The sequence below is a fragment of the Vespula vulgaris genome, chromosome 1 (genome assembly GCF_905475345.1).
Source record: "Vespula vulgaris chromosome 1, iyVesVulg1.1, whole genome shotgun sequence".
NCBI lineage: Eukaryota > Metazoa > Arthropoda > Insecta > Hymenoptera > Vespidae > Vespula > Vespula vulgaris.
Genome location: NC_066586.1, coordinates 10853822 through 10867156, shown reverse-complemented (window position 1 = coordinate 10867156; position 13335 = coordinate 10853822). Strand labels below are relative to the sequence as shown.

Below are 13335 nucleotides of genomic sequence, written 5' to 3'. Positions count from 1 at the left end.
CAATTCGATTTGACGTACGCGGATGTAGAAAGAACGTACTGTGATCTAGATGGACCTAGTTAAAGCTATCTCTTCGCATTAAGATTCAGATTTCGCTCGAGTTTCTCGAGTCTTCCTGGGCGTATTGCCATGACAAAAGGCGGTGAACCAGCAAAATCTTGATTTTCGATCAACACGGTACGATTTTCGATGGCCGCGGGCTGTCAATCGATCGAGGCGTACCACTGATTCGGCAGCCCACCTATCTTTTCTTTATGAAAGTGCTCCACTTATTTCTCGTGGTCCCGCCAGCTGTAACGTTAGATATGACGCAATCGAAGAGGTAGTTCGCTGTTCAGGACATACCGGCTGACACGTTTCCTTCGAAACTTTCGCGACGCACCATCGTTCGCGATTTTTGATACGTGGCATCAGACTTGAAACATATGAGAGTGACAAAGAAAGGATATCCTTTCGATCTGTTTGCTCATAAAATACAAAGAAATCGAAAAGAAATAATATCGTAATATTATAACATGTAACACTACATTTCTTATTTATTTCTGTTCTAGAAAATTTGTAATTTTGTATGGACATATGTTGCGTTCTTTGATATGTGTATTTCCATAATAAGTTAAGAAAACTATATTAGAGATTGTAAAATATTCAGTATAAAATTTCAATGTTATATAATATAATTTTCATTTTTGATAAAATTCCTATTTTGATATAAATTATGTGAAAATTTAAATTTAAGTATAATTATCCATTATTTAGTCCAAATCTATTAATGATCTTTAGTTTATTCAAGAATTCTGTTTGTATCCAAACAAACAATTGCTTTAATGTCTCACGTTATTAACTTTATGAGAAATAGGCAAGATAAACTAAACAAGGCCGTTATTGCTTAATCTATTAAAAAAGAGTCTGCATCTATTACAGAAAAATTAAGAAATGAAAAATTAAGAATACAAGTTAATATCTAATACTTTTCAATGTTTTTTAAAGATATCGAATTGTTTACAAGTTTTGTTATTTATTATAATATGTCTATACTTTCTAGTTAGAAGTTACTTCAACTAATTATCAATGATTATTCGATCGACGTAGAATCATAGGAGATCGAACTCATAGGAGATTAGAAGATTATACCAATTTTTAAGACATTCATAGACTTTTACCGAAATAATATATACAAGTATATAGATCATAAGAGATTGACACCGACCAAGTTCAAGTGCGGTTGACTTCAGTCGACATCAACCTGGCCTAACTTTCAAAGTTCGGTAAGCTGAAAGTAAAGTGGGGGAAAGAGTAACCGCGCGAACTCGAGTATATAAACCAGCGGGGATCAACGTTGGACATCATCAGTCGCTTAGTCGATCCAAACCAACCGAGTCTATTCAACAATGGCCTTCAAGGTGGGTAAAGGATCGGTACGGCTTTTGTTTTAAAAACATCCATGTCCAATCTCTAAGTTAGAACGTTAAAGCAAAATTTAAAGTCTTTCTAACAAGTTATTGTTTTTCTTTCAGTTTGTAGCCTTCGCTGCCCTCGTGGCCGCCGCTAACGCCGGTTTAATTCCAGCCTCCCCTGTGGCTTATGCTACAGCTCCAGTAGCTGCAGTAGCTCCAGTAGCTAAAGCTGTAGTAGCTAAAGCCGTCGATGCCGATTACGATCCGCATCCCCAATACAGCTACGCTTACGACGTGCACGACAGCCTGACCGGTGATGCTAAGAGCCAACAGGAGACTCGTGATGGCGATGTCGTTCAGGGTAGCTATTCTCTTCTGGAATCTGATGGCACAAGACGTACTGTTGACTACACCGCCGACCCTGTAAATGGATTCAACGCCGTTGTACGCAAAGAACCAGCTACCGTCGCCGTAAAAGCCGTAGCTGCTGCTCCAGTAGCTCACGTTGCAACCCCAGTTGCTCACGCAGCTCCTCTGGCCTATGCCGCACCAGTAGCTAAGATTGCTGCCGCCCCAGTCGCTCACGCTGCTCCCTTCGCCTATGCCGCAGCTCCAGCATACGCTGCTGCTCCAGCATACGCCGCAGCTCCTGCATACGCTGCAGCTCCAGCATACGCCAAGTTAGCTGCTGCCCCAGCTCTCAGTTACGCCGCAGCTCCAGCTTATGCTAAGTTCGCCGCTGCCCCAGCCGTTACTTACGCCGCCCATGCCACACCCATCGCCTATGCCGCTCATCCTGCTCCCCTTGCCAAGTTCGCAGCTGCACCAGCCGTCTCCTATGCCGCCCCAGCCGTCTCCTACGCCGCACCAGCTCTTTACCATTAAGTCCACTCTTGCCTCAACGCACTACGTTGTTGTCGACTAAGGCCGAATCTTATTTATTTTTCTTAGCAGACTACATGTGACTGATTAAATTGAGTTACTAAACTAATATTTTTGATTCGTCTCTATCACAATCCCGATTTCTCTTTATCTTTCTTCTTTTCTTTCTCTTTATCCTTATATTGTTAGATAATTCATGTTAGATATATTCATATCGCTATCACTGTGAGCAACATACACATATCATTTTTTCTCGCAACTTGCTTGGATGTTCATAACTTCATAACTTATTCCGCTTTCTTGTCCTTGACGAAAGGATTAAGCTCTCTTCTACTACAAAATGCTATCTATAACCCAAGTTCTTTTTGACGATTGCCAAAATTGACCTACTTTCTCCATTTTTCGCCTGTTCTTTCTTAAACGTCTTTTGACACTTGAAAGATACGTTCCGTAATCCGACATCGTTGATCCGCGTTACGAACGTCTACCGACGACTTGAAAGGATCGTTAAGGTCGTACGTGCTTCGATTTAAGGAAGTCGTTGGTATATATGCACAATGAAATTATATATTATTTTAATGGAGTTTGGTTGTTAATCGTAACCTATCTTGCTTCAGAATTTTTGCTAAAAAAATTCTGACAACGATATAGTGATTCAGATGAATATAATAAATTAATGAGCGTTTCAATACCGCACAAATATTATTTCGCATACAAATATAAATACAAAAAACAAGTTTTTTCCCAATATTTTTTTTTTATTGCAAATAAATGACCAAATCTTGATTGTAATTCAAATAAGTTATTGATATAATTTCATTTGTTTCTTATATGCGGTTTTCCTTGTTCCTTTCCTTGGTTATCCTTGGCAGAACTTTACAGTCGCCATGCGGAGACATAAAAACGTATAACAAATCCATGAGTGGAAGATTGAGTCGAGTAAAATGGTAGGAGAATGAGAGGCTTCACGTGGGTTGTTGTTGAGGGCAATGTCGTTGATCGTTGTTGATCGCACGGGCCGAATTCGTTACCGAGGGAGAAAGGAGTCCAAATTCCGGGACACGATTTAAAAGATTGTGTAATCGAAACGAAACGGAGCGCACTCGTACTTTTCGGAAGTACATATACATATGCATGCAGCGTGTGCGTATCACAGTGTATGTAGGCTGGTTACGAAGTTGAACGAAATTAACGACGATCGAGAAGGTATGATTTCTAAATTTCTCATTCACCCTAGTTCTTGTCACAATTTACATATTATTTCGTCATTACCACTGTTTTGGTTTAGATCAGACTTTTTTTATTATTCGGCTATAGACTATATTTAAAATCTTTTTTCTTTCTATGTGTACGTCATACAGTTAGATTTCAAATGTAACACGTATTTAAATGTATTGTAGATTTTTTAGACTTTAATATAGATAACTGAACAGTGGGAAATAACTAATTATATATATCCTCAAATACATTTTTATAATTAAAGTCAATAAAGAAATCCATAGCCTCCGGCTGTCACTCTGTTGATTTGGTCGAATACTTTGACGAAGTGGTCTACCAAAAAGTGAACCGGTTTCTCGAATGGCTTATACGTATGTATAATACGTAATATGGGGCGCGATTACGAGAAGGTACATAATGACATTGGGCGCGGTTCTCCGATGGTCGTGGCTGCAGCCCTGGTTTATTTGGTGAAAGTCGAAACTTTAGGTATATATTCTCTCTCTCTCTCTCTCTCTTTCTCTCTTTTTTCTCACTTTTATCGTGCCTCTCGTCGCACGCATACCTCTCACTATGTCTGCCGCCTTTTATCGTGTTCCATTTTTTATTAAGACCATACCAGCCGAATTTATAGAGCAATTATGAGTAACGTTACGTTGTAATTGCAGGTGGATTATATAATACATGTGTTGTCCTTCAACTTCACAAATATTTTCTTTTCTCTTTGACGTCCTTGCAAGGTATTGTCCTTTAATTTAAGAAAGAAAATAAATATAAACTATTATATTTTAATCATTGTATCGGATTTAAAACTTTCTTATGATTTCTTAACAGGGGGAAAATGATGGATGTGATATAATTAATATCGAATCAAATAAAAGTATAATTGATTTGCAGATTCAAGAGGAAAATTGTACATTACAATTCTTTAAAAGCCTCAAGTTGAAAGTAGTAATCATGACGATATAGTCGGACATCAACCGGTTTTATCTACTCACTTCTCTCTGCGTCTGATCAATGTTGATATTATTACTTACTTCTAGCGACCAGCCGCATCATATGTTATTAATTAAACAAACATATTATTTTTATAGTAAATATCCTTTCTTAATCGTGCATAGAAATATAAGTAATAACGTCGTAATGATGAACTTTTAAATAAAATTTTAATTTGTAAACACTGAATTCAATTATAAGAATCATGTTTGTAACTTACGGATATATTTAAAAGCCGATCGTTCGTAGTTTTTATCTTATTACGCATTTGTCACGCAACAAGTAGTATTTGTCTAGCTTAAGTCCGTTACGCGGCCAGCATGTGTAGTCGAAGGTCGAGGGGTATTACGATGTCGCATACTTGCTCGCATACGCACATTGTTTGTTGCGTAAAGAACGTATACTCGTCGACGTAACACATTTTGCGTAACGGTGAACGACGATGAATCGGCTCCATGGATGAACGTGACAAGGCATCGATCTATCTATCGGTGACATTGATCGCCGCGCTTTTACTTTATTACACCCACGCTTGATCATGTATTGCGGGTGCACCACACACTGAATTATGTCGATACAAACGAATCACGAGGTGATTCTTTTTTCCCCACTTACGACGCAATTCGATTGTTTTCGATAAGTCGCGAAAGTTCGATATATTATTTGCGCGAATTTTAATCTTTAAGGTACTGAAATAATAATAATAAGAGTCGTTGTAATGAGAGGGTTTATTATTTACATATTTATCAATGAAATAGTATTATTTGAACATGTATGTACACCATAATAAATCATGATAAAATAATGAGAATAAATCATAATAAATTATACACATCAGTTATATTAGGATATCGATAATTAATCATTGTCACATAATAAAATGTAAAAATAATCAAAATCAATATGCAGTATTGCTTTAAATGACAAGGGATATATCTTATGAGCAAATGATTTAGATTTAATGTCTGCTGAAAACAATGTTTTTATTTTTTTAGTTCATACATATTTTCATGAAATAAGAAATGAGAAAACATGTTATGAAATTGAGTCGATTTCTCCAAAAAGGGAAGTGAGTATTATCCAAATTAATTTTAGATCTTGTTTGGTACATAATCATAAAAAATTGTTTGGTATATATTATAAAAAAGAAAATTATTGGCTTTCGTAGATGCATCATCAAGAATCATCATACGTATTATCAAGAAAGCTTAATTGTTATGAGGTATAAAAGAAAAATATCAATTTCAGAAGATTACAAGCAATTTATTAAAATCTTAATAGTAACATATTATTCGATGGACAAGTCGTGTAAAAATCGAGATTAGGCGATACATATTTTACAGGAGTGCAGATGCATAGGTGAGACTGGTAAGAGGTGCCGCATAGGCAAACGGCGATGAGTATGCTGCCGTATAAGCAGTGTAGGCGGGATAAGTAGCGACAGCTCTTGTCGTTGGTAATTGGACTAATCCTCTTTGAGCATTCTCAGTTTGTCCTAATCGAAGTTGAACCGGACTGGCGAGAGCTCTGACAGGTGAAGATCTCTGTTCCTGCTGCTCCTCCTGTTTCTGTTCTTCCTGTTGACCATCTTCTTGCGAGCGCTGTATTTGTTGCTGTTGCTTTTGCCTGACTTGTTGCTGAATCTGTCGGCGTGTCTGTTCTTGCTGTTCTTGTATTTGTTTGAGCTGCTGCAACTGTTGTTGCTGCTGTTCTTGTTGACGTTGCTGTTGCTGGCGTATCTGTTCGAGTTGCTGTTGTCTCTGCTGTTGTTGAAGTTCGAAATCGCGTGGAGCCGGTGCGTTCTTTAGAGGTCCTGTTCTAGCTTCGACCACTTCAACGTCCGAATCGGGACCAGTCGCAGGAATAGCTGGTGCAGCTGGTGCAGGTACAGGTGCAGCTGCAACGGAGGGTGACACAGCAGGTGCATAGGGTACAAAAGGTGCAGCGATAGCAGCTAAACCAGTGACAGGTTCCCTGCTAACGACGGCATTGAATCCGTTTACGGGATCGGCCGTGTATTCGACGATACGCCGGGTTCCGTCGGCTTCGATCAAACTGTAACTACCCTGAACGATATCACCGTTTCTTGTTTCGTATTGAGCCTTCGAGTCACCCGTTAAAGTGTCTTGAACGTCGTAGGCAAAACTGTACTGTGGTGTCGGGTCAAATTCCTCCAGTCTTGCCGCAGGAACAGTCGCTACAGCTGGTATCGCCGCCGGTACCACCGCACATTGCCCGAACACCACCAACCCCAAAAATACAACGAACTAAAAGGGAGGAAAAAAAGTTAGGCATATTCTTCAGCTTCTATCCGACAACCATTTTAACCATATTAAGATTTAATGTCAATTTATAGCATTTTACATATTAGCAATATAAATTGATCAAGATTCAAGGATTTTAATCGTTTCTTTGCCTTCGATCAGAATCATAGACCTTCTTCGATTCTAGGACGTCTCTTCCCTTACTTACCTTGCCAGCCATGTTTGTCCACAAGAGGATCGGCAGAAGACTGATGCCTCGGGGTAAAATCGGTGGCACTTTTATACGTCTCGGTTGCGACTTACATTTTTGTGCCATCCGTAGACAATAACCCGCGAGAATTCCTTGCACCCAAAGCCGCAACACGTCAAAGCACCCGCCTTTACCGCCCCCACCTAATCTTTCGGTGATATCTTCTTTCTTCTTCTTTTATTCAACGACCTTCTCATAATCGTTGCGATACAACCTGGGCTTGCCCAGGACATGATGCGCACGTGTACTAACAAACACAATGAGTATGCGCGTTTATGTTTCTTCATATCGAACTGTGCCGCATACACGCGACCTGTATGCCAATACGCCAATGACCAGGAACGTTCCCTGTACACCGAGGTCGTTCGACGAAAGCAAGTCTTTCGAGTTGCACCTCAGCATACCGTCTTTCCTCTCCAAGCGCCAACCTTTCGCGATCTTTGGGGTTGCTCGCCTCGACTCAAAAGACTGATGATCGAGCCACATCTTGTTTATTCGTAGTACAATTTCAGTATGTCTTTCTTATTTTTATCTTTGATTATTTAAAAATAACATTTCACATATTTAATTAAAAATATTTCAATAGAACATTGTATATTTTAGAAAGTGATGACCGAATCGCATCTTGTTTATTCGTTGTACGATTTCAGTATCCCTTTCTTATTTTTATATCTAATTTTTTAAAAATATTATTTTACATATTTAAAGAATATTTAAATTTTAATAAATATTTAAAAAGAACATTGTATATTTTGTAAAGTACTACCATACTATATAATAGTTTCGTATCAGACACTTATTTTGTAAAGCCAATTTTTGTAAAACATTTATTTTCTTCTTCGCATTTTGGTTAAAATTCTTTTAGTTTTTGTAAGCGATCATCAAGAATCACTCGGAGTAGTATACATTGTATGCTAATTGAATATCGATGTAAGTCGATTTCGAGAGACAGTAGAAGGCCATTGAATAATGTGTCCAATACCTACAATGCAGGACATCGGAAAATTCAGAACGAGTGACGAGCAAGGAGAGACGATTACCGTCGACAGAACGGTTTACGTTATTCCTAAATGAAATTCTACGTGGATGCCTACTTTCATCACTTAAAACAAACATCAAGTATTAATTGTCGCCAATTTTCTGCGAGCTGATCAATATCCATACCAATATATAAAGAGGCAAAGTTTGTTTGTTCCATTGTCCGAAGTAATCTCAGAAACTACTAAATCTACTAAATCGATTTGATAAAATCTTTCATTGATCGACAGTCTAAATCTTCCTGAATAATATAGACTATATACGATGTATAAAAGCCCAACAATAAAGAAGAACGTGCATGAAATCGAAAAAAATATGTCCTTCACGCTCTATATTCTAATTTAACGTAAAAATTACACAATCGATTTTAACAAAACCTTAAAAAAATACATTTATAAACATTTCAGGAATTTTTAAGGATAATAATCATTACGTTACAATTTCAGGAAGTTGAGCAATAGATGAAAAAGTGGAGCACAGTGTAAAAAAATTAGTACAGGAACGCGATTCTTCAAAACTCCTGGTGTAATCGTACGAGATTTTCCTACAAAAGAGAGAGTTTCCTATAAAAAGATTTATTACAAATAGATTTTTGTTTCATTGAAGTACATTTTATAAATCTATACTGGGCGTTCGAGGAACAAGCGCCAGCAAGTCGAATATAATTTTCAATGCAAGGCACGTTTCTCAGCGTACTCCACAAATATCTTTTGCGAAACAATGACGAATCGTCGATAGTTCAACGATTTTCTTCATAAGATATGCTGGCAAGATAACAGAAAACAATTGGGACTTTATATCGCAATAATTCGCACTATTTTCGATTGAAAAAAATAGACAACTTCATTTACATTGTTCTAGCATTTAATAATTTGTAATTGATCCTTCATCACATCATTATGCATGTAGGAGTAAGTATCTCTTCTAAATCGATTGGTGAATATTAATTACTCATTTACGATTTAAATTATGAAAATCATTCTATTTTTGACACAAACATTTCCTAAAAGCATCATTTTTCTTCGAAATCACTTTTATTTTCAATGGATTAATAATACAAAAGTCTTCAGAAGATGTGTAATCAATCTTCTTTCTTTTCAAAAAATACTCAGTAAGCAACTTTAAGTATTTTAACATTATCAAATCAAGAAGATAAACAGAAAACAAATGTATTATAATAAAATATCTTTATTATGCATACAAAATGTTAATTAAAATTATTAGTTATATACAATGCTACAAAATTTCTCATTATCGACGAATAGTTTAAAATCTCAAAATTTCTATAAAATGTTAAATAAATTTTCATCCAGTATATAACATCTTCGTTGCAATTTACTTATAAAAACATCACGATGATTCGTGGCAAGCATTTGCAATATTTATCGCAAACTTTGTATCTTCATTAAGTTGAATGAAGGAAATATGAACCGAGGAAAGTTGTAGAGATAAACGTGACTAGTCGTATGGAGAAATAATGGTATCAGTTATATTTGTATCTAGAATAGGTATAGTCAATGACGGTAGGCAATTGGAGCAACAGGAGCAACAGGAACGATCGGTTTAATAAGAGCTACAGGTTCCCTGTGGACGACAGCGTTGAATCCATTAATTGGATCAGCGGTGTATTCGACGACTCGTCTGGTACCATCGGCTTCGATTAAGCTATAACTGCCACTAACAACGTCACCATTTCTGCTCTCGTGTTGACTCTTCGAATCACCAGTCAAGCTGTCGCTTACATCGTAAGCGTAAGTATATTGCGGATGAGGATCGTAATCCGTTGCTGAAGCTACAGCAGCAACAGGTACTGGAATAGCTCCTCCATTGCATAGAGCAAACGTTCCAGCTGCCATGACGACAAGGATCAACTGAAAAAAAAATATTTTTTATATCATCGAATCTATACATCGGATAATTATTTTTTTTCTGTTTACTAATATTGTAAGTGCAATAATACTGAGCACTATGTAATAACATCAAAGTGATATAAAATAATAAGACTATCTCTCTTCTCGCATAACGTATGCAAAGCTCGTTGTTTTTGAAAGTGAATTGGTTCGAATGTGAAAAGGACGAAAGTTTCACATCGCCTTATGAACACTTCCTAAGTGGGTTACGGTACAAACGATCAATGTCTAATATGATTGTGTATGATTATTGACAAATACAATCAATCAGTGATATGTAATTCATACTTTTATTAAAACAACGTGCTATAACGATGTACATCATATTAAATCATATTTCAAAAGTAATTTCATTGTTTTCTGAGATACTTTTTTTGATTGATTTATGATTCTCTTTATTTTTCAATTTGCAAATATTTTTAGATTTTAGTTGTGAAATGAAGCAAATTAAAAGATTTAGAGAAAAAGAATTAAAAGATTTAAATGTTTATAGTTTTCTTCACAATTTTTATATTTTTCTAATTAATTTATACTATTTGTATAGAAAATATATTGTCGCACAATATCTTATTATTTCCGTATAGATTTTATTTAATCGCATATTCTCACCTTGATAGCCATTTTTTTACTTGAATGTAATCCTATGATCTCACAGATGTGTTTAGAGAAGGACTGACGTTCGACCAAGTGCTGACAATCGTATTTATAGGAACGACGGGGTGGTCATTCGTGAAACGTGTACCGCATCCCTCGTTGCATTGCAAACAGTTTGAAATGAGTGTACGTGACGTGTATCATATGAGACAGGAAAAGTTTCGCTCTCGTTTTGAACTATTTTCGTATCCTCAAATGAGCGTATTATAATAAATAATTACAAAAACTTTTGTTAAAAATAAAAGTCTTTAGTTTTTATATCGACAAAAGGTAAACAAAATCAGTAAAAGAGTTCAGTTTTGTAAATTTTCTTCTGTAGGATCGTTTACTCTCACGTTTTCAAACAATATTCTCTTTTTATAAACAATGTAGTTATATACGACATTCATTAATTTTTTATTAAAGTTATACCCCAAGTCAAATATTTGATATTTAAATGGTCAATAATTTTTCTGTATCACCGTATTACTTTCGCTATTGCGTAACTGAAAGGTTTTGGTCTCAGTTGCAAGTGTAACACTTCCGCTATGTTAAGTTGGCCCGCACAAAGAATACTAAGTGCACTCACGATTTATCGTGGAACGCTCACCTTTTGATTGTAAAATTATAAAGTATACTAGATAGTTACACTAATTTTAACATGACTCAGTTATCATTTTTTCTTTACTTTTACATTTTTCATTTTTAAATAAATATAAGAATTAGGACATTTATTAAAAATCTAATAATCTATAATCTATAAAAGAATAAATTTATAAATCATTAATAATCGAATATATAAAAAAAAAAACAATTCTTATAACGTTATGTGAAATATAAAGTAAATTTGTAGGTATGTAACAAAGCTTATTAAATTGAAATAATTTTTTCTTGAAATATTTTACAAAAACACAAATACATGTGTATATAATAATACACACATAATTTTTGAAAAAATACAATGTTATTCGGGGATTTATGAATAACATTCTTCACGTATGTATTAATGTTATCTACTATTAGGGGCATTCTTTAACAATTAGTTACAATTTTACATTACTAGATGGCGTTGGTAATATACCGACCAAAAATTAAAAAGCGCGCGATGTTCTTTTATATGTTTATATTTTCTTTACATAATAGTGTAGCACATATATAAATGATAAATCATTTTATTTATATATAATTTAATTTTTAGTGTAATCTATTTTATTTTATACATACTTTAATCTTCATACTTTATTTTTACATGCATTAATCAAGGAATTGGAAGCATTATTTTTACATGATAAACCTATAAGAAAAAGGCATTTTATATCAATGAAAAAACGCTAAAATATATTCTTATAAATACATTAGCTGTCAATCAACTGTAATATACAGTTCAAAATTCTTTGTAATAAGAATAAAAAGTGTAATAATATAGAGAAATTTCAAATTTTTTTAAATAAAACAAAAAAGTTCGCATTTTACTTATTAATTAAAAGTTAGGGCCATGTAATTTTTTGCCTTTTCTTTGTAGGTGGTAAAGTTGAATCCTATAACATAAGGGTAATAATTTTAATAATAAAATAAATATATATAAATATATATAAAATAAATAAATATATATATACATAAATACATCAAACCATACTTCATTTTCTTCATTAATTTCATGTTTGTTAATTCCATTACAATCAATTTCTCTTTTTGATATAGAAGTTAGACGAATTTTTTTCAATACTGATTTAGTTTCATGCATGAATGACTTTGGTTCTATTAAATTTTCATGAAATACTTTTCTTTTTTTTTCATGTAAGTTAGTAATGCTTGTATTGTCATGTTTATCAGAAAGCCTAAAAAATAAATTTACAAATTATTATTAAAATATTAAATCTACAAACATGTATTACTATATTGTTATACTGCTTACTGTACTGTCATATTTTGATCTATTTCTGATACAGGCTTCTGATTCAAATTACTTCTGTTTGCCTCTTTACAATTTATGTTTCGAAGTTGTCTTTGGGGTAACGGCATAGCAACTCGTTTGTATAACTCTATCAATTCCATTTTAGATAATCTTTCAAAATTTCTTATTTCGATACATCTCTATATAAACAAGATAAAACTATATTATATAGTAAAAATATTATATAATATAGAAAATGCATATATTTTTATAAAACATTTATTTCAAAGTAGAGTTAACATTAATGAGTTACTCACGTTTTTTAATATTTGACAGAGTTCATATTCTGATAAGAATTCTGGTTCAGTTAATCGATGTGAATCTATTGTTGACATTATTACTTATTTACATAAAATCAAACTACTTATATTACATGAAAATATTTTATTCTACTAATAAAGCAATATTATTAAAAGTTATTCAACTCCCATTGTTTACTCGAATAATTTTTATCAATTATAAAGGTACTGATAATGATTATCTATTTAACATTAAGGCGTACATTCAGTATCCTTTAGTATCATTAAATAAATAAAGAATACATAACCTAAAACTTTATATCGAATGAAAATTATAAGGAATTTCCATTTTTATTTTTTAATCGCGTTATTTTATCTTTATTCGTAATAATTTCGTATTATTTTTAATCCCATAGCTCATTTTCTTGCGTTTGTACATTATACATTATAACACACAGAAGCAAAATCCAAGCAGTAAGATTTAATCGTTTACTATCGCGTGACGATAATTTTTGGAACTGTGATAGATCCTAATTCCAAATACACATAGATAAATA

At 34.1% G+C, this 13335-nt stretch overlaps 3 protein-coding genes and 1 long non-coding RNA gene across 6 annotated transcripts; 2 read left to right on the top strand and 2 right to left on the bottom strand.

The window, feature by feature from the left end:
- The first annotated feature begins 1305 nt into the window (after window positions 1-1305).
- On the top strand, window positions 1306-2385 carry LOC127067248 (cuticle protein 16.5-like). The gene is made up of 2 exons (XM_051001976.1): window positions 1306-1400; window positions 1515-2385. Exons 1-2 carry the CDS (start codon window positions 1389-1391, stop codon window positions 2277-2279), a joined length of 777 nt encoding a protein of 258 aa, XP_050857933.1. The 5' UTR covers window positions 1306-1388; the 3' UTR covers window positions 2280-2385.
- A 786-nt stretch (window positions 2386-3171) lies between these two features.
- LOC127067293 (uncharacterized) lies at window positions 3172-4653 on the top strand. The gene is made up of 4 exons (XR_007782586.1): window positions 3172-3482; window positions 3760-3983; window positions 4163-4234; window positions 4329-4653. It is a non-coding gene; the product is annotated as an uncharacterized LOC127067293 (long non-coding RNA).
- Window positions 4654-5732: 1079 nt separating this feature from the next.
- Window positions 5733-10623, bottom strand: LOC127067675 (uncharacterized). The gene is made up of 4 exons (XM_051002907.1): window positions 10562-10623; window positions 9565-9913; window positions 6963-7183; window positions 5733-6757 (listed from the first exon to the last, which is right to left on the bottom strand). Exons 1-4 carry the CDS (start codon window positions 10571-10573, stop codon window positions 5828-5830), a joined length of 1512 nt encoding a protein of 503 aa, XP_050858864.1. The 5' UTR covers window positions 10574-10623; the 3' UTR covers window positions 5733-5827.
- Window positions 10624-11895: 1272 nt separating this feature from the next.
- On the bottom strand, window positions 11896-13306 carry LOC127067848 (uncharacterized). Of its 3 annotated transcripts, none has more exons than XM_051003263.1 (4): window positions 12797-13306; window positions 12501-12679; window positions 12202-12423; window positions 11896-12123 (listed from the first exon to the last, which is right to left on the bottom strand). In XM_051003263.1, the coding sequence occupies exons 1-4, from the start codon at window positions 12872-12874 to the stop codon at window positions 12066-12068; spliced, it is 537 nt and encodes a 178-aa protein (XP_050859220.1). In that variant the 5' UTR covers window positions 12875-13306; the 3' UTR covers window positions 11896-12065. The 3 variants fall into 3 exon arrangements, with proteins under 3 accessions (XP_050859220.1, XP_050859307.1, XP_050859388.1); XM_051003350.1 differs by having other exon boundaries at window positions 12210-12423; XM_051003431.1 differs by having other exon boundaries at window positions 12222-12423; window positions 12797-13303.
- Between the last annotated feature and the right edge of the window lie 29 nt (window positions 13307-13335).